Source organism: Megalobrama amblycephala, linkage group LG9 (assembly GCF_018812025.1).
Source record: "Megalobrama amblycephala isolate DHTTF-2021 linkage group LG9, ASM1881202v1, whole genome shotgun sequence".
Lineage (NCBI taxonomy): Eukaryota > Metazoa > Chordata > Actinopteri > Cypriniformes > Xenocyprididae > Megalobrama > Megalobrama amblycephala.
In genome coordinates, this window is record NC_063052.1 from 12,781,658 (window position 1) to 12,807,657 (window position 26,000).

General features: G+C 42.3%; 2 protein-coding genes across 2 annotated transcripts; both read right to left on the reverse strand.

The window, feature by feature from the left end:
* Positions 1 to 400: 400 nt before the first annotated feature.
* LOC125275027 (counting factor associated protein D-like) lies at positions 401 to 5,759 on the reverse strand. Its single transcript, XM_048201641.1, has 7 exons — positions 5,717 to 5,759; positions 3,349 to 3,396; positions 3,168 to 3,266; positions 1,359 to 1,519; positions 942 to 1,191; positions 654 to 849; positions 401 to 561 (listed from the first exon to the last, which is right to left on the reverse strand). Exons 1-7 carry the CDS (start codon positions 5,742 to 5,744, stop codon positions 426 to 428), a joined length of 918 nt encoding a protein of 305 aa, XP_048057598.1. The 5' UTR covers positions 5,745 to 5,759; the 3' UTR covers positions 401 to 425.
* A 14,275-nt stretch (positions 5,760 to 20,034) lies between these two features.
* LOC125275025 (counting factor associated protein D-like) lies at positions 20,035 to 22,335 on the reverse strand. The gene is made up of 7 exons (XM_048201638.1): positions 22,179 to 22,335; positions 21,906 to 21,974; positions 21,722 to 21,823; positions 21,471 to 21,631; positions 20,912 to 21,161; positions 20,624 to 20,819; positions 20,035 to 20,519 (listed from the first exon to the last, which is right to left on the reverse strand). Exons 1-7 carry the CDS (start codon positions 22,222 to 22,224, stop codon positions 20,384 to 20,386), a joined length of 960 nt encoding a protein of 319 aa, XP_048057595.1. The 5' UTR covers positions 22,225 to 22,335; the 3' UTR covers positions 20,035 to 20,383.
* Between the last annotated feature and the right edge of the window lie 3,665 nt (positions 22,336 to 26,000).

Below are 26,000 nucleotides of genomic sequence, written 5' to 3' on the forward strand. Positions count from 1 at the left end.
TTAATTAACCCAATGTAGTTAATAGTGAACTGGTTTTAAAACACATTTTTGAATAGAAAGAGGTTTTGCAAAATTAGAACTTATTAATGTGACAGTCATTTTTTATCTGTATTGATGTTATGAACATTTAATCAAAGACAAAACATATGGTTTTAATCAGTATTTTAATCATTAGCTTGTCAATACATCTGGGGTTCGATAACCAATGTCACCATGATCACTTTATAAACAGATCAGCTACAAACCATAAACTGAAAATAATACATGTTGCCAAAATGGCTTGAAGATGCAGATACTCAATTTAACCAAATGTAATTATTCAAAAAATGATTTAGAAAAAGATTAAATTGCCACTAATCTCATCAGAGGACAGTATAAGTGAGCTGAGCTACTTGTTTAAACAGTGAATTCCCATTTTTTCCCCTTTAGTTATCTTCCATTATCTGATCTGGAATTATTAAACCTCCTGTCATCCTGGCCTTCTCTGCCTTTGACCAATCGGAGAAGTCATTGATTCTGCAGCTGTATGTAAGACCGGCTCTGTTTATAGAGTGCACATGCCTGAGGAGAAAGAGGATGTTAAAAATATCTTAAATCAGACAGATTCATAGACTTACTCCTTCTGCAATGTAATGTTTGTTGTTTTTTCTCACCGAAGAGTATGTATGAAGTTGTTCTCGCGCTCCTCGTGCTCTTTCTCACTTTCATACTGACGCTCAAACTTCTCCTTAAAGGGGCAGAACAATCGGTGGGCGTGGCTAACAGGGGAGGTGCTGACATAGTCTTGAAGGGGATTGGCCAGTATTTGATGCTCCTCAGGAGGATCCGGAAACTCCTCATAGGTCATTCCTAATTAAACACATAATACCTCAGTGAGCATTTGATCAGATGGTCTGTAAGTGTAAAAGAGGCGTGTCACTGAATGTGTGTTCTCCAGTTACCTCCAGGGGGTGTGAAAATGTCCGATTCAGTTTGTGAGCTGAAGTCACTGTAGTCAATCATGTATTTGTCATTGTATAACCCCAAAAGAGTGTTGAAGCCCTCCATCTCAAAGTGGTACGGGACGGCTGGGGAATCACTTCCCTCTGGACGTTTGACCCACAGACGATATGTGTTCTTCTTATGACCAGCCTGTGTGACCTTCTTCCAGACCTCACACTGAACGCCTGCGTAATCCTCCATCTTCTCAAACTGGACAAAAACAATGATTTTATTCACATATTCACACGTTTCAGAAGTTCAGAAACAGTGACACTGATATAGAGAATAAAACTCCCGCTGGAGTGACATGCTCAAACAGCAACATTACACACTAGATAAAGGTGAAAATAAAAAAAAGCACTTTAAGTAGTACATACTTCAAAGCCCTGCAGATCAGGCAGTGCCGCCTGTGGCCGTATTGGATCCTCCTTTGTTCCTTTAAGCAGGAAATATTTAATTTCTTTAACTGGCACTGGTGTGACTTGGTAAATGACGCCATAATCCAAGTCGTTTCCAATCAGAAAAGTGCGCACTGTACCTGTATAGAGAGCAGCAATGAAGAGAAACTATATACAGGTCCTTCTCAAAAAATTAGCATATTGTGATAAAGTTCATTATTTTCCATAATGTAATGATAAAAATTAAACTTTCATATATTTTAGATTCATTGCACACCAACTGAAATATTTCAGGTCTTTTATTGTTTTAATACTGATGATTTTGGCATACAGCTCATGAAAACCCAAAATTCCTATCTCAAAAAATTAGCATATAATGAAAAGGTTCTCTAAACGAGCTATTAACCTAATCATCTGAATCAACTAATTAACTCTAAACACCTGCAAAAGATTCCTGAGGCTTTTAAAAACTCCCAGCCTGGTTCATTACTCAAAACCGCAATCATGGGTAAGACTGCCGACCAGAAGGCCATCATTGACACCCTCAAGCGAGAGGGTAAGACACAGAAAGAAATTTCTGAACGAATAGGCTGTTCCCAGAGTGCTGTATCAAGGCACCTCAGTGGGAAGTCTGTGGGAAGGAAAAAGTGTGACAAAAAACGCTGCACAACGAGAAGAGGTGACCGGACCCTGAGGAAGATTGTGGAGAAGGACCGATTCCAGACCTTGGGGGACCTGCGGAAGCAGTGGACTGAGTCAGACAGGTGGACAGGTGCCGCATTCCCCAGGTCAAGCCACTTTTGAACCAGAAACAGCGGCAGAAGCGCCTGACCTGGGCTACAGAGAAGCAGCACTGGACTGTTGCTCAGTGGTCCAAAGTACTTTTTTCGGATGAAAGCAAATTTTGCATGTCATTCGGAAATCAAGGTGCCAGAGTCTGGAGGAAGACTGGGGAGAAGGAAATGCCAAAATGCCTGAAGTCCAGTGTCAAGTACCCACAGTCAGTGATGGTCTGGGGTGCCATGTCAGCTGCTGGTGTTGGTCCACTGTGTTTTATCAAGGGCAGGGTCAATGCAGCTAGCTATCAGGAGATTTTGGAGCACTTCATGCTTCCATCTGCTGAAAAGCTTTATGGAGATGAAGATTTCGTTTTTCAGCACGACCTGGCACCTGCTCACAGTGCCAAAACCACTGGTAAATGGTTTACTGACCATGGTATTACTGTGCTCAATTGGCCTGCCAACTCTCCTGACCTGAACCCCATAGAGAATCTGTGGGATATTGTGAAGAGAAAGTTGAGAGACGCAAGACCCAACACTCTGGATGAGCTTAAGGCCGCTATCGAAGCATCCTGGGCCTCCATAACACCTCAGCAGTGCCACAGGCTGATTGCCTCCATGCCACGCCACATTGAAGCAGTCATTTCTGCAAAAGGATTCCCGACCAAGTATTGAGTGCATAACTGAACATAATTATTTGAAGGTTGACTTTTTTTGTATTAAAAACACTTTTCTTTTATTGGTCGGATGAAATATGCTAATTTTTTGAGATAGGAATTTTGGGTTTTCATGAGCTGTATGCCAAAATCATCAGTATTAAAACAATAAAAGACCTGAAATATTTCAGTTGGTGTGCAATGAATCTAAAATATATGAAAGTTTAATTTTTATCATTACATTATGGAAAATAATGAACTTTATCACAATATGCTAATTTTTTGAGAAGGACCTGTACATAATATATTTAGATTTTAACACTATGTGACTTTATCATGAGAAGATCACTTACTATCATAATAGTCAATGCGACTTCTGTTCCCCTCGAGGTCGTACCAAACTTCAAACGGTTCTGGATCCGAATCACCAGAATAAGGCAAATTCAGCTCACCTACAGAAAAGAGGCACATGTGACATACTGAAAAACAAGTGTACTGTACTGGGATGTTCTGTGTAATTAGGCAGAAATGTACCTTTGACATGATACTTCTTTCCAAAATCAGGAACTGTTCTGCCACCAACTGGTGTGACATGTGAGGCAGAAAGAGAGAGATCACGCTTTGAATAAAACACATAGCCAAATATACTATTGCATTGCGTAACAGGTTTAGTGTTAAAAACATCACAGGAAATGTGTTGCAGCCCTTTAATAAGGAGAACTGCTTTGATTCCGATTTTTCACAAGCAAATTGGCCGATACTGGTCGCTGATTTCTTTTTTTTTTTTTTTAAAGCAAATTTATTTGTTCAGTGTCATCAAGCTACAGCTTTGTTTTCCTGTGCCTTTAACAAGAAACACTTCAGGATTTTCAGTCATTATCTGTTTTCTATTAAATGAATGTGTTTGTTGTTTATTTGCTCTATAACAGACAAACTGGCCTTAAAAAAAAATGTTTCTTTAAGCAAAATCAGTATTTAGTGTGACCTCCTGTCACATGTCTCCCTGCCTTCCATTGTCTCAAAGAAGAAACTTTTTTTTTATTTTTTTTTTTTTTTACTATTGTTCAAGTGTAAGGAGAGGTCACTAAATACTTGCCACTTTAGCCTATAAAAGCTGTTTTTTAATACTGCATACAAAACTTACTGTATTTTCTGGTTATTTCTAATAAAGAGACTGAGATGGTGGCTTTTGCACAGTACTGTATAAGGAGCTATTTGAAATTAGAGACAAGCACTACATTTTAATCATGATGCAAACACACATGTAGCATCAGTTATTTTTTAAAATTACAACTATTTAAAATTAGATTTCAAGATACAAAGCAAAAACAGAATAGTCTTTAGTTTTGTGAAAGTATGCTATAATTATGCTATAAGACACACCTGTACGAAACAAAAACAGCAGACGAAATGAATGAAAATGCAAATTCACTCTTTGACTGTAGGGGGCACTGATAGAACAACAGCAATATAGTGTTTACTTGTTTGCCGCAAAGCAGCGCTGCGCTAATAAACACTACTTTATACAGAGGTAAGAGGTCAAGAAAATGCTGTCGAACTTTTCTGAAGACAGTTCCCTTCATAGATACATTCATATTAACCCCATACCGCCATTTCAATATTCATATTTTTCTTCCCATATATCGCGAACAGGAGGCTTTTCAGCGTCTGTGCTCTCCTCTTTGCGTCCGTCTTCAGGTTTCCCCGTCTGGCTTGTGTTAAAGGGTTAGTTCACCCAATAATTTAAAATGTTGTCATTAATCACTCACCCTCATGTCGTTTACACCCGTAAGACCTTCGTTCATCTTCAGAACACAAGATATAGTTGATGAAATCTGATGGCTCAGTGAGGCCTCTAGATAAAGGTACTAAAATCATATTTGAAACAGTTCATGTGAGTTCACTGGTTTATCTTAATCTTATTTTAATATTATAAAGTGAAAAGAACACTTTTTGTGCACCAAAACAAATCAAAATAACGACTTTTCAGCAATATAGTAATGGGCTGATTTCAAAACACTGCTTCAGAGCTTTACGAATCGAATCAGTGGATCCGAGTGCCAAAGTCACGTGATTTCAGCAGTTTAGCCATTTGATAGGAGATCCGAATCACTAATTCGAAACAAAAGATTCATAAAGCTCAGAAGCTTCATGAAGCAGTTTTTTTTAAATCGGCCCATATAGATATTGTTAAAGTCATTATTTTGTTGTTTTTTTTGCCGCACAAAAAGTATTCTTTTTGAACATCTCATGAACTGTTTCAAATATGTATTTAGTACCTTTATGGACCTTGAATGGCTTTGCTCTCAATAGAGGCCTCACTGAGCCATCGGATTTCATCAAAAATATCTTAATTTGTGTTCTGAAGATGAATGAAGGTCTTACGGGTCTGGAACGACATAAGGGTGTGTAATAAATGACATTATTTTCATTTTTGGGTGAACTAACCCTTTAACGTCCTGTTACAGACTTCGTAATCCTAATTTTCCCACACAGATGACATTTTGGGAAATGATTGCAAAGCAGTTTGTGTGCAAGTACGGAATAAAGATCGGCCAAAATAAAACTTAAAACGTTTTATGGTCTTTGTTCTATTATTGTTCTGTTCAGAAACTGAAGGAAATGCAAAAAGTGTTGGAACCGTCCCCACTCTCCCCTATAAACGGATTTGTAATTTAACGTAGCGTCCAATTCTTTAGCAACATTTAAAAATATTACTCGTGCTATTACATTCACTGCGCCATTTGACTGTCAATTCTGTTATTTCAGTCCTCAAATGCTATTTCGCTGTGTAAAATATATATAACATGCTAGTTTTATATAGGCTACGTAAATACATTACTGTAACGGCAAGAGAAAGCAATGCAGATGAGATGTTGTGGGTAAAATAAATAAAACTTACAGTGAATGGATCTCTTCTTATCCGCCATGTTTGAAGCAGAGCCATATAGAGCCATAGGCCTATATATATTTGACTCTCTCTATGGCTCTGGTTTGAAAGTTCTCTTTCATCATCTCGTGTTCGAGATTCACCTATGGGAAGGGCATCCGTTTTGTGCAATATTCGGTTTCTGTGAAAAATTGTTCCAGTGGGTGGAGTAGTACACGTGAATTGCCTTTTTATGAATCATGATGGTGATAAGCATTAACTGCAACAGATGACATTTTCAAAACAATGAATATATTGTGTAATATCACTGATTCTTGAGAGATGGGACAAAACATGTCCAGCAATTGTAACTGCTATTAGGTTTAAAAATAAAAATATTTTCTATTTTAAATGTTATGAGGGATTAATAATAGAAAGTATTTATCACAATTATCCCCTTCAATTTAATTTTATCATTATTATATCAAATGTATAACACTTATTGTCTTCTCACTACATCTAAAACAGTGTGTCCACAGAGAAGGGTTCAAAAATGTGTATGCAATAAAATGGATAAAAATGTTTTTTTTTAATGATGAAAAAGCTTGTTTTATAAAAAGCAACACTTGATAATATCTCATGTCAGAGCAATGTTATTTTTCAATGACACATGCATGTTTTATAAGATTTCAAAGTTGCGTCCCCACTTTTTGTCAACACCGTCAGACATTTATTAAAATGTAATAAAATCAGGGAATATCAGGGGCAGCTGTCACTCTGAGGGACCCCCTTGCCACATTCCACCTCTGCAGAGTACATCAGTCAGACAGGCTCTAGTAAGTTTTATAATTTTAGAATATTTTAAATACTAATGTTAATATTCCCTGTGTCACAACCATGATATGTCAACACCCTCTTCCAATTCATGAGGAAATTATTCAAAATTTTTAGATTATTTTTTTCTCCTGAAGCAGGTTCTATTAGCATATAGCATCAACAGAGAAAACAAAATGGCTACTACATGAACTCCATTTGTTTTATGAAAGAAATGCCAATATGTCAACACCGTCAGTGTCAACACCGTCATATTTTCTGTCTGACGGTGGTGACAGGCCAATGACGGAGTTGACATTCAACATGAAGTCATCATATTTTTGTGGTTTTCAAGTCATTTTTAAAGTATATTAAATATAAAATAGTGTGACCTGACAGCATACAGTATATTGCTTTTGTGGATTAGTCATCACTTCTAGCAAAGTTAGGCTTAATTTAATTATTACCCTGCTGCTCCAATAAGCTTTATAATGGCAGTGCACAGAAACCACCTGTTTAAAACTCAAAAAAGTGCATCCATCATAAGTGTACTCCACACAGCTCCGGGGGGTTAATAAAGTCCTTCTGACTTTAAGCAATGCATTTGTGTAAAAAAAAATATTCATATTCAACACATTATGAAGTAAAATATCTAGCTTCCGCCAGACCACCTTCCATATTCAACTTAGGAAGAAAGTGTAAATCTGTCTGCTAACAGTAAAAATGTAATCTGTCTGCTAACATGAGAATGGGTTTTGAAATGTTAAAATCATCTTGGTTTCTGTTAAAGATAAAGTTAAAGTTACATTTCACAGTCCAATTTAAAGAAACACAAATGAAAATCTTTATAATAAATATAAATACACATATTGAAAGTATTTTTTTTGTGGCCTCTGTCAGCCTTGGTAAAAATTAGTGTTTACTATACTTTTTATAGGTCTTGCATAATGTGAGTGAACATTAATTTGTGTTTTTGTTGTCTGACGGTGTTGACACAATATAAGTGATGGCAAGGTAAAAAGCACATTTTGATTAAAAAGAGAAAAGTTGGGAGGTTGTATCAAAGCATAGCTCAGTAGCTTATTACATGTAAGATACATAAATGTAGTTTAATTTGCCTGAGTATAAGGTTTATTTTTTTCAATATTGCATCCTGTTTTGTCCCACTTCTCAAGAATCAGTGATATGTTAAATCGTCTGTGCTGTTTTTGTCTGATTGATTACAGACATTCGGATTTAGGTAAAGACACAGCAGAGCAAACAATGAGCGAATAACCTATTCTAATCTGGGATAGCACAGTTTATTATTTGTGCCCTATTAAAATATTTATAAGCTAGCCTGTTGTCAGTCATCATTAATTTCTTGTTTATTTCGCATATAGCCAGTGTTTCTGTTAACTACATACCTGAGGAGAATGTTTTATTAATCTTGCAGTCATCATAAACTTTGCCATTTGTACTTTATTATATAATACAGTGCATAAACCTTTAAAGCATTGTTCTGATGGCCCAGTCTTTCTTATATAGGCCAGCAGTTACCTCAAGAATATTATTCTATTGTTTTTCAGAAGCTCAATTTTGCTTTTGTGATGCATATCATCATCTGATGTTTCAGACTGGATGTGAGTGCTGAAGTCACTCTGGCAGTGTGTGATCTGGACAGACATGGAGGCTGTTCTCACTGAGTGCCAAGACCCTGTTTTAATAATCTCAGACACCAGACATTCACTTAATTTTGCGTTGTTAGAGTTGATGAAAAGCATACAACTGTAAAAACAATCCAAATAAAACACTAAAAAAGATGACATATTTAATTTGTTTACATGCATAACCAACATCAGAGAACAGTGAACATGAAAGTGTGTTGTTTAGTTATTGAAATACTAACTTTATTAATCTCAGGGGGAATTAATATTAATAGTAGATATTATTATTAATAGGACTTAATAGTAAATATTTTAGTTCAATAGAATTTGGCTAACAAAAAGGTTTGGACGAGAGGACAGGATCGCGCGTTTGGTATGTATAAACTGTATTACTGCATTTACAATGCTTATATTCATCTAGAATTATAGAATTATTATTATTTTAAAATGTGAAAGCACAGCAACCAATATGATAAACTATTATTTGACAAAAAAAAAAAAAGAGAGAGAGAGAGTCAAAACTATACGTTTTTAGGATATGGCAAGGCTACTTGCACACTGCACAGCTGTCTGCAAGTATGCAAACTTGAATAGAATTGTAATTTCAGTAAATCTACGTTTTGATATTGAGAAATTGGTATTATTACAGTGCAAAAACTGTGTGTATAAACAGTAATTTCTGTTGAAGATTAGTGAGCTGCAGCAGCAGCTGGCACAGCTGGCATCACATCTCCAGGAGGCAGATGGGTGATGCTTAACACAGGTGACAAAAAATGATGCACATATAAGGAATTATACAAATCTGGAGGATGTTCTAGATTGTAATAGAGTCTTGTGTCTCCTGAAAGAATAAAACTCCTTTTTTGTTTGTTTGTTTATTATAGCACAGACAAAATATACTATAATATATATCACTTTCAGCAAAGTTCTATGTATTTTCAATGTTTTTTTTGTATTTATACCACTGTAAATGGGTATGGGGAGACTTTTTATTGGGGTATATAATATATACTATCATTTTTTTTATCACGTTTAGGAGAGTTTTATGTAAATTATTGAGAGCTCAATGGCTGAGGCTGAATGCTCTGTGTCCTGTCCGTGCATTACAGACCAGTGCTTTCCAGATGAGCGACCTGCTCTTTATTTCATGGTCACCCCCTCACAAGGCGAGTCCCATATCGAAGCAATGCATCTCACATTGGCTTGTGAAAGCTATAGCTGTGGCATGTGAATCGATGGGAGCTGTCCATGGCTATCCCGTAGGTGGATCTCAAACACAAGATGATTAAAGAGAACAATGGGTTACTGTCCTAACCCCGGTTTTCTGAAACATTGAGTGTAGAGATCCACCAGCTTTCCCATGTTTGCCGCACAAGAAGCTAATATACTTAGTACTTGTTTTTGTTGAACATCATTTACAGTGCCTCAGTGCAATGACTTTACATCTGTATTGGTGTCTGCATTGCAAAATTCAACGAAGGCGACACGTCCAGATCAGGTAGCCCGCACACTGGCTGTAATGCATGACCCAGAGACAGTAGGACTTGGTAACATACATCTAGTGTGGCAGCGCTTATTGTATCTCCTGATGAGGCGCTTCGTGAGAATGTACGCTGCCCCAGTGTTGAGTGTAGGCGCACTGATGAGTTACTGTCTCGTGCATACAATGCTACAGAGAGCCTTGGCCATGTTTCTAATTCCTTGGCGCACATGCTTGTGACTCTACACTCCTCTCTGAGAGAAACTTCGTCCGACCCATTAGTGACAGACTTAACTGAACTTACATTGCAGACCATGGGTGTTATTACCAATCACTGTGGAACAGCCTTAGGTTCTCTTGTACAGGCTTGATCGCAGGTTTGGTTGGCCCAGTCCTCTTTGCCGGAGGTATGTAGGAACAATTTGCAGAGATTGCCGTTGGTACCTGGTCGAATATTTGGACCGGCTGCACAGGAAGCTTTGGATCGGTGTGTGTCAGTGTCTGAAACTCGCTCCCGTCATGTGAGGACTGCCCCAGGTCCCAGGCCTCCTCTAGCAGCCTCTGGTGTTCGTTTTCACAGTGTTGGTGTAAGACCCAACTATAGATCATCTCAACATTTCAACCATCGTATTTCTCAGACTACTACACCACCTCCTCCACCTCCCCATCGTGGCGGGACTCAACCACATGGTCATCAGTCTCACATCCGCCCCCCAGGTCCCCAACCTCTACAGGAAATCGTTTGCGGGAGCGTTGACGCAACATGTCGACAGTGGGCTGTTTCACGGAAAGTCAATTGAATCATTGGAGATCAATAATAACAAATCAATGGCTGTTGACAACCCTTTCAAGAGGGTACCGTATATAGTTTCACTGTCAACCTCCTGTTCATACCGGCGTGAGACAAACAATAGTTCACGATCCACGTCAGGCACAGGCACTTGCGCACAAAGTTCAAGTGTTGTTGCGCAAAGGTGCCATAAAACATGTCGACCCCCAAGTTCATCCTGGGGGATTTTTTTCCATTTATTTTCTGGTCACAAAGAAAGACGGCGGGTTTCGCCCCATTTTGGATTTAAGAAACTTAAATCGATTTCTCAAGTTCTTGCCGTTCCGAATGTTGTGCACAACAGATGTGTTGCAGGCCATCATGCCGCAAGATTGGTTCATGACAAAAGACTTGAAGGACGCCTGTTTTCATGTTCCGACTGCACCAGAGCACAGGCGGTTCCTTCGATTTGCCATAGGGGGTCAAATATTTCAGTTCAGGGTTCTTCCATTTGGCCTGGCTTTGGCACCAAGAGTTTTTTCAAAGTTCATCCAGGCAGCACTGGAACCACTCCAGAGGACTGGCATGAGGGTGTTACCATACCTGGACGACTGGCTTGTCTGTGCAGCATCACCCCAGCAAGTAATACATCAAGCTCGTCACCTGCTGGAACACGTCACAGCTTTGGGGATCACTGTGCACTGGGACAAATGCAAGCTTGTTCCGACACAGTCAACCAGTTACATAGGCCTTACCCTAAACTCTCTTACAATGTCAGCTTGCCCGACTCTAGAGAGAATAGGGTCGATTCTGAAAGATATAAAGAGGCTTCGGGTGGGTCACACTCGGCGTTATGTGGTTCTCTTGAGACTCTTGGGGAGGCTCACAGCAGCAACAGCAATAGTACCACTTGGGTTATTGTGGCTCAGGCCATTCCAGCGCTGGCTCATCCAAAAACGACTGTGTCTGATACAAGACAGATACACAAAGATCAAAGTCACACATCGCTGCATGCAAGCTCTAGCACCGTGGTCACAGCAGTTTCTCCTCACAGGATTTCCATTAGGACCTCCACCTGCTCGCTGGGAAGTCATAAGGACAGATGCCAGTCTTCTCGGCTGGGGGGGAGTTTGGCGCAGGAGGGGAGTGAATGGCACCTGGAGAGGGGCTGTGCATACAGTACACATAAATGTTTTGGAACTGACAGCGGTGTTCCTTACCCTTTTGCATTTTCAGACTGTTCTCAGGGGAAAGCATGTCTTGGTGCGCACGGACAACAAAGTGGCCATTTTTTATATCAATCATCAGGGAGGCACGAGGTCACAGAGTACGCTTCAGGTAGCTCACAATCTACTCGTTTGGGCGCAGACCAATCTGCTTTCCATCCGGGCAGCATACCTACCAGGTCGACTCAATCATGCTGCAGATGCTCTCTCTCGTGGCAGGGTGTCGCAGGGAGATTGGAGTCTACATTCAGATGCCGTGCAGATGATATGGAGAACATATGGGACCGCAGTGGTGGATGTGTTTGCAGACAGTCTCACATCTCATTGTCCTCGTTGGTTTTCCCTGATGGATGAACCAGGGTCTCTGGGTCTGGATGCGTTAGCCCACGACTGGCCAGACGTGATGCTTTATGCTTTCCCCCCGTTACCACTGATTTGGAAGACTCTGTGTCGGGTGCGCGACTGCGGGCACCGTCTACTGTTAGTGGCTCCTCATTGGCCTGCAAGGCCGTGGTTTCAGACACTTCTTTCGTTATTAGTAGGGCCTCCTTGTCGTCTGCCGAACAGACCGGATCTATTGAGTCAGTTAGGAGGGAGAGTTTGGCACCCACACCCAGCACGGTTGAAACTGTGGGTGTGGGCCCACCAGGGCCTCTCTTGGAGTGTTCACAGAGGGCCAGGGACACTGTTTTGAATGCGTCTACGCGCAAGTTGTATTCTTCTAAATGGAAGGTATTCGAATTGGTGTTCTAGCCATGACATCAACCCATTACAGTGCTCGGTGGGATGCATTTTACATTTCTTGCAACATCTTTTGGAGCTTGGACGTTCTGCATCTACACTTAAGGTGTATGTGGCAGCTTTGTCAGCTCACCGGTCCGAGTTTGCTGCTGCTTCACTTGGATCTGACCAGCTAATTGTTGCCTTCTTGAAAGGGGCTAATCGTCTTTGTCCTCCACGGGCAGACAGGAGTCCGGCATGGGATTTGAGTATGGTGCTTAGTTCCCTGTGTCAGCCCCCATTCGAGCCAATTTTGGAGTCAGTCATTAAGTGGCTATCATTCAAGACTGCATTTCTTTTGGCAATTACAACAGCAAAGCGTGTGAGCGAAGTCCATGCATTATCTGTGAGTGTCCCCTCTTTGTGCTGGAGTGCTGACATTAGTAGTGTCTCATTGTGGCCTAATCCAGCATTTCTACCCAAGATATTGTCTCCACATTTTATGAACACACCTATCGTGTTGGCTGCACTGCCATCAGATCAAGATGACATACGGTTGGAGCTATGTCCAGTTAGGTCCTTGAGGACTTACATTGATAGGACAGCAGCCTCTGGCGGTCTTCCACTTAGTCACAGTTACATCTGTAACCAGCGTTCTATTTCATCATCTCGTGTTCGAGATCCATCTATGGAAGGGCATCCACACCTGTGTTGTGCAATATTCGGTTTCTGGGAAAATTGTTCCAGTGGGTGGAGTACACGTGAATAGCCTAGCCTATTCGAAACCGCAATGAAGATTCAATGATAAGCATTAACTGCAACAGATGACATTTTTAAAACAATGAATATATTGTGTAATATGATAAATCGTCTGTGCTGTTTTTGCCTGATTGATTACAGACATTCGGATTTTGGTAAGGACGCAGCAGAGCAAACAATGGCGAATAACCTATTCTAATCTGGGATAGCACAGTTTATTATTTGTGCCCTATTAAAATATTTATAAGCTAGCCTGTTGTCAGTCATCCTTAATTTCTTGTTTATTTCGTATATAGCCAGTGTTTCTGTTAACTACATACCTGAGGAGAATGTTTTATTAATCTTGCAGTCATCATAAACTTTGCAATTTGTACTTTATTATATAATACAGTGCATAAACCTTTAAAGCATTGTTCTGATGGCCCAGTCTTTCTTATATAGGCCAGCAGTTACCTCAAGAATATTATTCTGTTGTTTTTCAGAAGCTCAATTTTGCTTTTGTGATGCATATCATCATCTGATGTTTCCATAGACAGTAAAAGAAATGGACACAGCGACCCCATTGGAACTCAATTGAGACAAGTGAAGCCCATTTTTAGCGATTTTTAGCACTTTCGTTTCTGATGCGCAGACTCAAACTAAGCTTGATGACGTCAGCAACCTGTCTGACAGATGTAAATCTTCTAGTAGCTGTGCGTGCAAACTGCCATCGTTAATCTTGCAGAGACGGCGAGCTTGAGCGGGGAGTTCTTTGGCGTGAGTGAGCAGGAGTAAGTATTCTGATTAATTATTTTGTATAGTATTTTAAAATGTAACGCCAGTACGCCATATTAAGTTAATGCATACTATTGCCTGCGAGCTTCTCCTCCTGTCTGTACGGTAATTTCTCTACTGTGCGACAGAGAGTCGAGTGGTTATGACGCAATCGTTAGCCTATTTTTACAAAAACTGTTTCTACGGGACCATAATGTAACATAGAAGGTAATGGAGCCCTTTATACATTGTCGTGTATATTTAGAAATAAATAATGGACAAATGAGTCTTTAAACGCCTCAGATGTAAAGTTATTCGCTGTCAAAGTGACGCCAAAATGAATGGGAGTCAATGGGATGCTAACGCAAGTGAAGTTCTGCTACAAGATGGCGGCACGCGGCCGACTTCAACTTCCGGTCGACTTCCTTGGGCACTGGATGTTTCAGACTGGATGTGAGTGCTGAAGTCACTCTGGCAGTGTGTGATCTGGACAGACATGGAGGCTGTTCTCATTGAGTGCCAAGACCCTGTTTTAAAAATCTCAGACACCAGACATTCACTTAATTTTGCATTGTTAGTATAAGAGCCATTATTTGAATAATTCAATTTGATATTAAAGTTAGAAATGCATGAATAGGATACATTTTTATGTGTTTGGACATATATGTATATTCGTTAAACACCCCCATGTTTATTATGTAATGGTTTGCTCCGTTTTATTATTGGACTGCCTTGGCGCCCTTTGTTTTTGGCGCCCCTTTGTGAGAAAGAAAGAAAGACGGAGCTACACAGTTTTTTGACCGGAGTTTATTTTATTTCTGTTTATTGTACAAGAACATTCAGTAAACTATTGAAATCTGAACGAAGACCCGAGTCAATTCTTTGCCCGAGAACAACGAAGATTATTGCTATTACAGTTAGAGTTGACGAAAAGCATACAACTGTAAAAACAATCCAAATAAAACACTAAAAAAGATGACATATTTAATTTGTTTACATGCACGTCACTTTAACCAACATCAGATAACAGTGAACATGAAAGTGTGTTGTTTAGTTATTGAAATACTAACTTTATTAATCTCAGGGGGAATTAATATTAATAGTAGATATTATTATTAATAGGACTTAATAGTAAATATTTTAGTTCAATAGAATTTGGCTAACAAAAAGGTTTGGGAATCCCTGCCCTACGAAACTAAAGTGATTATTGTGACGCACGAGAGGACAGGACCGCGCGTTTGGTATGTATAAACTGTATTACTGCATTTACAATGCTTATATTCATCTTTGATAGAATTATTATTATATTAAAATGTGAAAGCACAGCAACCAATATGATTAACTATTATTTGACCAAAAAAAAAAAAAAAAGTCAAAACTATATGTTTTTAGGATATGGCACAGCAAGTATGCAAACTTGAATAGAATTGCATTTTCAGTAAATCTACGTTTTGATATTGAGAAATTGGTATTATTACAGTGCAAAAACTGTGTGTATAAACAGTAATTTATATTGAAGATTAGTGAGCTGCAGCAGCAGCTGGCACAGCTGGCATCACATCTCCAGGAGGCAGACGGGTGATGCTCAACACAGGTGACAAAAAATGATGCACATATAAGGAATTATACAAATCTGGAGGATGTTCTAGATTGTAATAGAGTCTTGTGTCTCCTGAAAGAATAAAACTGATCAAAATCATAAAAAAAACTCTTTTTTTTTTTTTGTTTGTTTGTTTGTTTGTTTATTATAGCACAGACAAAATATACTATAATATATATAACTTTCAGCAAAGTTTTATGTATTTTCAAAGTTTTTTTTGTGTTTATACCACTGTAAATGGGCATGGGGAGACTTTTTATTTGGGTATATAATATATATATACTATCACTTTTTTATCACTTTTAGGAGTGTTTTATGTAAATTATTGAGAGCTCAACAATCAGGCAGCATCCTCTAATCCACAGATTTATGAAAGCTGCCTGTCGTTCTTTGCCAGTCATCAGGAGAACTGTTCCTGAATGGGACCTCTCACATGGTGTTGGAGGCTCTTTCTGAAGTATTTCCCTAAAGCTTCTGTCCTTCAAGACAGCTTTGCTCTTGGCCTTGGCTTCAGCTAAATGTGTCAGTGAGCTCCATGTATTCTTGGTTCATTCCTCGTGCACTAAATTCTCTCTTAGAGGAGATAAGGTTTTTCTTAAGCATAACCTGAATCATAGAACCATAGAACACGAGATGATTAAAGAGAACAATAGGTTATTGTCATAACCCCGGTTCTCTGAAACATTGAGTGGAGAGATCCACCAGCTTTGCCCTGCTTGCCGCATGAGAAACGAATATACTTACTGGAGGATAGAGGTGTGTGCAGCCCATATATGCTCTCAAGTAAGGGGATGGGGCCTTACCTGGCATTGGCTGCACACTTCTCTCTGTCTAGCCAGACTTGGTGCAATTGGATGCTTCTGCAGAGGTCAGGTATGGATGCCCTTCCCATAGGTGGATCTCTCCACTCAATGTTTCAGAGAACCAGGGTTACGACAGTAACCTATTGTTCCCTTTCGATACTCTCACTTATACTGCGTATGGGGAAAAGCTCCTTTTTCCTCCTCGCTGAAGCCTTTTTCAATAGCGCAGTGTAACTGCACGTCTATTGGCTCAAAGGAATGAAACTCTTTGAACCAATGACGGTGCGGCGTAGTCGTACAGCCAACAAGCCCGCCAAAATGGGCGTGGCTTATGGCGATATAAGCCGGCGTTTCGCCATGGGATTCAGTTCTCTCTCCTTCAGCGACGACTACGCTTCGCTGGATTCCTGCTGATCGCCTTCGCCGCTGGAACGAGCTCTCTCTCCACCATAGAAGAGGCTTCGCAGAGGACAGTTGAAGACCGCCGCCAGCTCCCCCCGGCGCCGCTGCAGACTGCCGCCCAGAGCGCCGCTCTCGACCGCCCGCCGCGAGCTTCCGGTTTCGCTCTCAGCGAGTCTCCTGCTGCCATCCGGCGATCTTTAAAAGCGCCTTCAAGCGGATTCTACCGCCGCTGCTAAGAGCTTCTTCCGCGGTCTATACCGCTCTAAAAGAGGATACTGGGACTGATGGCTTCCGCCTCCCCGGTACTGCAGCTCGGCCTCCTCCAAATGCGGCCTCTACAATACTGGCTGAAACTCAGGGTTCCACTGCATGCTTGGCGGCATGGCCGCTTCTTAGTCAGGGTCATTCAGGCCTGTGTCACAGCTCTGAGACCTTGGACAGACCCCAGCTGGTTCAAGCGTGGAGTTCCCCTTCAGGCGGTGTCAAGAAGGAAGGTGCTATCGACGGACGCCTCCAACACGGGTTGGGGACCCGTTTTCGAGGGCAGACCGGCCTTCGGCTCGTGGAACCGCGAGCAGAGCCATCTGCACATCAACTGCCTTGAGATGCTGGCAGTAGAATACGCCCTGGCCGCGTTCCAGAAGTTCCTGAAAGGACACCACGTCCTGGTCCAATCGGACAGTATGACGGTCGTGTCATATATAAACCACCAGGGAGGCCTATCGTCCAGCCGCCTTTGTGCCCTGACAAAGCGCCTCCTCGAATGGGCAGCGCCCAGGCTACGGTCGCTCAGAGCAACCCACATACCTGGAAAATCGAACTTGGGGGCAGACATGCTGTCTCGGAGCAATGTCCCCTCGGACGAGTGGATGCTCCATCCCCAGACGGTTCAGAAAATATGGGAAATCTTCGGGAAGGCGGAGGTAGACCTCTTCGCCTCAGAAGACACTTCTCACTGCCCAACCTTCTTTTCAAAGGAAAAGGATGCGCTGGCCCACGAATGGCCCAGGCTCCTCCTATATGCCTTTCCCCCGATCGCGATGATTCCTTGCGTCATCAGACGGATCAGGGAAGACAAACACAGAGTCCTCTTGGTGGCCCCACTCTGGAGGACCCAAATCTGGTCCTCGGAGCTGTTCAGGCTCTCCACAAGAGCCCCATGGCCAATCCCCCTGAGACGAGACCTCCTCTCTCAGGCGAAAAGGACGATCTGGCACCCCCAGCCCAAGCTGTGGGCTCTGCACCTGTGGTCCCTCGATGGGAGCCGATAGATCTCCCCGGGAACATTCTGCACACCATTTCTCAAGCTAGAGCTCCATCCACCAGGTGTCTCTATGCTCAAAAATGGTCAGTCTTCGTGGACTGGTGCTCAACGCGCAGCGTCGACCCTGTGGAGAGTGACATATCTCAGATATTGTCTTTCCTCCAAGAACGGCTGGACAGTGGTCTCACCCCTTCCACGCTCAAGGTCTACGTTGCAGCCATTGGAGCGTTCCACGCCCCTATCGCTGGCCAGACGGTGGGAAGAAACGGCCTCATTGTCCATTTCCTAAGAGGTGCTAGGCGTCTTAACCCCCCTAGACCACTTACCGTTCCCTCTTGGGACCTCTCCACTGTCCTTGCAGCCCTCAAGGACCCACCCTTTGAGCTGCTACGGTCAGCTGATCTCCGGCCCTTAGCGCTCAAAACCGCTCTGCTACTCGCACTGGCATCGGTTAAGCGCGTCAGCGACCTGCAGGCCTGCATGCCTTGAATTCGGGCCCAACGACTCTAAGGTCGTTCTGAAACCCAGACATGGCTATGTCCCCAAGGTGCTCTCGACCCCGTTCAGAGCACAGGTCATTTCCCTCTCGGCGCTACCTCCTTCTCTGGATGAGCGAGAGGTGCAATTGCTCTGCCCCGTTAGGGCATTGAGAGTTTATATTGAGTGTTCTGAACCGTTCAGGCAATCGGACCAGCTCTTCGTCTGCTTTGGAGGCCGCACCAAGGGGTCTCCGGTCTCAAAGCAACGCCTCTCGCATTGGATAGTCGACGCGATTGCTCTATGCTACTCCTCTATGGGCCTGGACTGCCCCATAAGAGTAAGAGCCCATTCCACTAGAGGCATGGCCTCATCCTGGGCGTGGTCTAGTGGTGTTTCTCTCAAAGACATCTGTGACGCGGCCGGCTGGTCCTCGCCGTCCACTTTTGTCAGGTTTTACAACTTGGACATCCCGACCTTACATGCTCGGGTCCTCTCGGTGTGATACGACGGCCTCTTCGAGCCCCGTCGTCACGCATCCTCAGTGGTTTCCCTGCTCCTGTACCTAGGGTTCGACGGCCTTGGCCCCTCACGTATCCTCTGGGCCCCCCTCGCGCCCATGATATGTTTTGTCGTTCCCTGTCGTGGCACGGCGTGATTGTATTCGTTCCCCATACGCAGTATGAGTGAGAGTATCGAAAGGGAACGTACTCGGTTACGTACGTAACCTCGGTTCCCTGAGATACGGGAACGAGTACTGCGTTTTATGCCGTGCCCCGACACTGTGGCTCAGTGTTGTCGCTTCAGTCGAGTTTAACTGAATCCCATGGCGAAACGCCGGCTTATATAGCCATAAGCCACGCACGTTTTGGCGGGCTTGTTGGCGCGCTGTTTCACCATAGGCTCACGCGACTACGCCGCGCCGTCATTGGTTCAAAGAGTTTCATTCCTTTGAGCCAATAGACGTGCAGTTACACTGCGCTATTGAAAAAGGCTTCAGCGAGGAGGAAAAAGGAGCTTTTCCCCATACGCAGTACTCGTTCCCGTATCTCAGGGAACCGAGGTTACGTACGTAACCCAGTACGTTTTCATTCCTGTCAGAAATTTGACATGGCTCTACCCTGACTAAGGTCTATAAAGAGGCAGAAAACCATATTTGTTTTAGGGTGGAATTGGATTAAGGACCAATTTAGAGGCAGAAAAAGATCATAAGCAGACATCTTTTTCAATACAACCAACTGCTAAAAAAGGTTTGACTAAATCTTTGAAAATCAGAAATAAATGTGAAAATGAAACAGGTTTATTCTCTCACCAAGTTTGAAGTGAAATGAGAGATGGAAAGTAACTTTTGCAGAAATGCTTGAAACATGAGATGAGCTACTGCCACTGTGAACAAAATATAGACCAACTTAAATAAGCATATAAATGTAATATTTAAAAAAAAAAAAAATGTATTGCAATTATACAGAATGTTCATTTTATTTCTTTTTTAAAAATTAACCCAATGTAGTTAATAGTGAACTGGTTTTAAAACACATTTTTGAATAGTAAGAGGTTTTGCAAAATTAGAACTTATTAATGTGACAGTCATTTTTTATCTGTATTGATGTTGTGTACATTTAATCAAAGACAAAACATATGGTTTTAATCAGTATTTTAATCATTAGCTTGTCAATACATCTGGGGTTCGATAACCAATGTCACCATGATCACTTTATAAACAGATCAGCTACAAACCATAAACTGAAAATGACACATGTTGCCAAAATGGCTTGAAGATGCAGATACTCAATTTAACCAAATGTAATTATTCAAAAAAATGATTTAGAAAAAGATTAAATTACACTAATCTCATCAGAGGACAGTATAAGTGAGCTGAGCTACTTGTTTCAACAGTGAATTCTCATTTTTTCCCCTTTAGATTTCCTCTTTAGTTTATCAAACTGTAACATAAACGTTGGCAACAGACTCAAATAAATGTGTGAGGACTATTTTGTATCTTCCTTTTTCCGACGTGGAATTATTAAACCTCTCCTCCTGGCCATCTCTGCGGCTGATTTATCAGCGAAGTCATTGATACCAACGCTGAATGTAAGACCGGCTCTGTTTGTAGAGTGCACAAACCTGAGGAGAAAGAGGATGTTAAACAATAAAGCATATGTGTCTAAACTTAGACAGATTCACAGACTTACTACTTCTACATTGTAATGTTTGTTGTTTTTCCTCACCGAAGACTATGTACAAAGTAGTTCTCGCGCTCCTCGTGCTCCTTCTCACTTTCATACTGACGCTCAAACTTCTCCTTAAAGGGGCCGAACAATCGGTGGGCGTGGCTAACAGGGGAGGTGCTGACATAGTCTTGAAGGGGATTGGCCAATATTTGATGCTCCTCAGGAGGATCCGGAAACTCCTCATAGGTCATTCCTAATTAAACACATAATACCTCAGTGAGCTTTTGATCAGATGGTCTGTAAGTGTAAAAGAGGCGTGTCACTGAATGTGTGTTCTCCAGTTACCTCCAGGGGGTGTGAAAATGTCCGATTCAGTTTGTGAGCTGAAGTCACTGTAGTCAATCATGTATTTGTCATTGTGGGACTCCAAAAGAGTGTTGAAGCCCTCCATCTCAAAGTGGTACGGGACGGCTGGGGAATCACTTCCCTCTGGACGTTTGACCCACAGACGATATGTGTTCTTCTTATGACCAGCCTGTGTGACCTTCTTCCAGACCTCACACTGAACGCCTGCGTAATCCTCCATCTTCTCAAACTGGACAAAAAAAACAACACAAAAAACACACACAAAAAAAAAAATCCATAAAAATTTCAGACTCTTTGATTTGGTTTGCATTAATTGAATCTATGGGATTTAATGTCATTCGTATCTTTCTAAACCTGTATGACTTTCTTCTAAACAGCATAAGACAACATTTTGGATAAAGTTTCAACAGTTTTTGTCTATACAATGAAAGTCACTGGAGTCCAAAACAACACTGAACCCCACAGACTTTCATCTCATGGACAAAAACACAACACTGAGACATTTTTCAAAATATCTTTTGTGTTCCAGAGTACATACTTCAAAGCCCTGCAGATCAGGCAGTGCCGCCTGTGGACGTATTGGATCCTCCTTTGTTCCTTTAAGCTGGAAATATTTAATTTCTTTAATTGGCACTGGTGTGATCTTGTAAATGACGCCATAATCCAAGTCGTTTCCAATCAGAAAAGTGCGCACTGTACCTGTATAGAGAGCAGCAATGAAGAGAAACTACATACATAATCTATTTAGATTTTAACACTATGTGACTTTATCATGAGAAGATCACTGACTATTACGATAGTCGATGCGACTTCTGTTCCCCTCGAGGTCGTACCAAACTTCAAACGGTTCCTTTAGCCCAGAAGCATCAGAATAAGGCAAATTCAGCTCACCTACAGAAAAGAGACACATGTGACATACTGAAAAAGAAGTGTACTGTACTGGGATGTTCTGTGTAATTAGGCAGAAATGTACCTTTGACATGATACATCTTTCCAAAATCAGGAACTGTTCTGTTCTCACTAAGTGCCACTGGTGTTGCATCTGGGAAAGAAACAGAGAGAGAGATCACAATTCACTGAATCAACTTGTCGATTTACACACATAGCCAAATATACTATTGCATACTTGTTCAACTCTTTTAATGTTATAAACATCACAGGAAATGTTTCGCAGACATTAAATCACGAGATCAACTATCATACGCTTTTGTGTTTTCCTCCTGTTGTCTTGTTGTTTTCTCTTTACCTGCAGCACTCAGCAGAAGCACAAACCCAGCTAGAAGACACCACATAGTGCAATCTGAAGAAACCAGACAGACTTCCACTGGAGATGGACAACAAGCTTTCGTCCGTCTGAAAAATGTGAGTGTTCACGCCACTGACCAAACATGTAGAAGGTCGCAATAAAAACACACAAAGGAGGGACTGAATTAATGTCATATGACATGAGGGTCATTGGTGGACAAATATGTATTGAACCGGGACAAGGTCCGTGTTTGATACCGCTCCGGGGTGATCACTGATGATGCCTGTAATCAGTCCATCTTTCACCTCTGGGAAAAATGCACTGTTAATATGTGGTGGTGCTTTTAAAAGTAATTCCTGAATTATTGGTTGAAATATGCAAAAAGCCATTAGAGCTTAGAAGAAATAAATTAACTTTAAATACATGAATAAGCTCAAGTTGAAGATTGGCCAGCTCGTAAGTGGTTGTTTGAGTGTTATATAAAGCACTGTTTACAATGGGCTAAAGTTCAGCGTGTTGGACATTGATTATTTTACAGTGATAACACAGATCAATCTCCTAAATATATAATTAGTAAATTAAACTATTTATATACTCTTTTAGCTATATGAGATTGATCTATGTTATTACTTTAAAACAATGTTCAAATTTATATAGATGAATCAAAGGATCCAGATCTCAACTGGACTAGTTGTGTCATGTTTATTTCTCATCTAAGAGTCTTTTCAGAGCTGCGCTCGTTGTCTTTTGACTTCCGGTTTGTATTTCCACAGCGATCTTACATATTTATGAATGAACTGCTCGTATTAAAATCCACTGGGTCTACTGACCTTTGTTAAGACATCTGCTTTAAACATTACAATGCTCACGATAACTTTCATTTACTATACAACAAATAAATCCACTTCACCAGCTAGTCTTCGACAGCAATGGAATATAAATGTACAGGGCTACCGCAAAAACGTCTAGGTTACGTATGTAACCCTTGTTCCCTGAAGGAGGGAACGGAGACATTACATCAGAGACTGACGAAATGGGGTCTCGCCCGAGAGCCTAATCACCTTCAAGTGTTAATAAAAGGCTCGCGGGAAATGAAGTATATAAATTGTAATGGACATCAGGAGAAATGGGAACACGGGGGCACCGCGATGCGACTGCAAAGGGCACTTTCACTTTCACGATCAAAGTGCATGCCACTGATAAGCTTTGTAAATGCAGTATTACAGTATACACATAGCAATTAAACGCGCAGTTCTCTTCTCGTGCGTCCTCCTCACTGGACAAGGCAATATCACTTTTGTTTCACTTTCAGATATCTCTTTTATAGATGCCATCAATGCTTTTACCTTTCTAGATGTATTTACCGAAATCAAAACAGTCCATAAACTATAAATCCTCACGAAAACTTCAGTCAAGCCAGCTTGCGCGTCAACCTGAGAGATCAGCCTTCAAATTTCTCGGTTTCTGAATGGGCGGTTTGGCTAGATTGACAAACGCTAACGTTCAGGCATGATTTATATACCATCGACCTGTCCTAAAATGTTAGCACGCTTTGATCGATGGTTTGAAAATCGCATGTTTCTCCGTTCGAGAGCGCATTTCCGTTGATTGTTTACGAACAGAAACATGAAAATGGTCTCATTTGAAAGAAAATATCCTAAGCCAAAAGATGATATAGTATGACTGATTGAAGCAGCCCTTATCAAAAGTGCGGGGGTCCCCCGTTCCGACGTAATAATCGTGTAAAAAAAAATCCCTTATTTTGGGGATGGATTCCGGGAAATCTCCCTTATTTTCAGTGTTCAATGTTGACAGCTAAGTAAGGAGCAGCACGAGCAACTCGCATTCAAGTTTTTGCTGAGGAGCCGAGCCAAGTGACCCGGCCGTTCAGCGGAACAGCAGTTGTGGCAAGGGGACGTAACGTCTCCATTCCCTCCTTCAGGTAACGAGGGTTACATACGTAACCTAGACGTTCCCTTTCAGTCAGTCACTTTGACGTTACGTCAGAGACTGACGAAATGGGGTCCCTACTACAATGCCACACTCGCTGTCTTCCAGTGAACAGTGTGAGAACAGTACCTTGCCGTGAGAGCACGACAGAAGGACCATATGCACAGAGCACACTGGGTAGCATACCAAGGAGTATGCTAACAGGCTGCCTACTCGTGGAGGACTTACAGAATGTCCGCACAGCAGTGAGAACTGAGGTAACCAACCTGCAGGGTGGAATTACACGTCAGAATAGCAAGTGGCTTGCTAGGGGAAGACACATGCTCCAAAGGAGGCTTAAAGTGGTATACACACGTGGGATTACTCGCAGGGAATCACAACACATGGAAGCACCTAGTCTAACATAAGGGCTGACCGAAGGGGCAAGCACGCAAATGTAGACATCAACAGTGCTGGAGGAACCCAGGGTTCTGATAAGGAACACTTTGAGAGAGCGCGCACGCATCAAGCAGCAAGCGAATGACACCGAGCAGATCCCGCTACTGGCCCCAAGGGGCGATACGAGAGGATAACAGCTCTACACGTAGATTATAAAATCTCGCAAATGTGTTAGGTGTCGCCCAGCCCGCAGCTCTACAAATATCTGTCAGCGAAGCACCACGCACCAACGCCCAAGAGGAGGCAACACTCCTGGTTGAGTGAGCTCTCACTCTCAGGGGGCATGGCAGGTCTTGAGCCTGGTAGGCTAAGACAATAGCATCCACTAACCAGTGGGCTAGCCTCTGCTTGGAGACAGCCTTCCCTTTCTGCTGACCTCCATAACAGACAAAGAGCTGGTCTGAAGTCCTGAAGCACTGAGTTATGTCTACGTAAGTGTGGAGCGCACGTACTGGACAGAGCAGTGCCAGGGCTGGGTCTGCCTCCTCCAGGGGCAGCACTTGCAAGTTCACCACCTGATCCCTGAACGGAGTGGTGGGAACTTTGGGCACATAACCGAGCTGGGGTCTCAAGAAAACGTGAGAGTCATCCGGCCTGAATTCTAGGCATGCTTCGTCAACAGAGAAAGCCTGTAGGTCCCCAACCCTCTTAATAGAAGCCAAAGCTATCAGGAGCGCAGTCTTCAAAGATAGAAACTTTAGCTCAACTGAAAGCAAAGGTTCAAAGGGAGCTCTCTGAAGTGCAGATAACACTAAAGAGTGGTCCCAAGAGGGAATCTGTGAAGGGCGGGGAGGAAAAAGTCTCCTCGCCCCCCTCAGGAACCTAACGACCAGGTCGTGCTTCCCCAAAGACCTACCTTCAACAAGGTCATGATGGGCGGCAATAGCAGCCACATAGACCTTAAGGGTGGAAGGAGACAGCCTTCGATCCAACCTTTCTTGAAGAAAGGACAGCACAGATCCGATTCAGGGGTTCTCATTCCTGGAAGAACACCAGGTGACGAAGAGGTTCCACTTCAGCGCATAAACTTGTCTAGTAGACGAAGCTTGTGCTGAAGTGATGGTAGCTAGCACCTGCGGTGGTAAGATACCTAACCTAACCGCGTCCCGTCCAGGGCCCGCACATGTAGTCTCCACAGATCTGGACGCGGGTGCCAGAGAGTGCCCTGTCTCTGAGAAAGAAGGTCCTTCCTCAGAGGAATCGGCCAGGGAGGGACCGTAGCAAGGAGCATCAGTTCGGAGAACCAGGCCGGCCGGGCCAATAGGGGGTGACCATTAGGACCTGCTCCTTGTCCTCCCTGATCTTGCACAGAGTCTGCGCAAGGAGACTCACTGGGGGAAAGGCATACTTGCGTAGACCCCGCGGCCAGCTGTGCGCCAGCGCATCTGACCCAAGAGTGCCCTCGGTCAGGGAGTAAAACAGCTGGCAATGGGC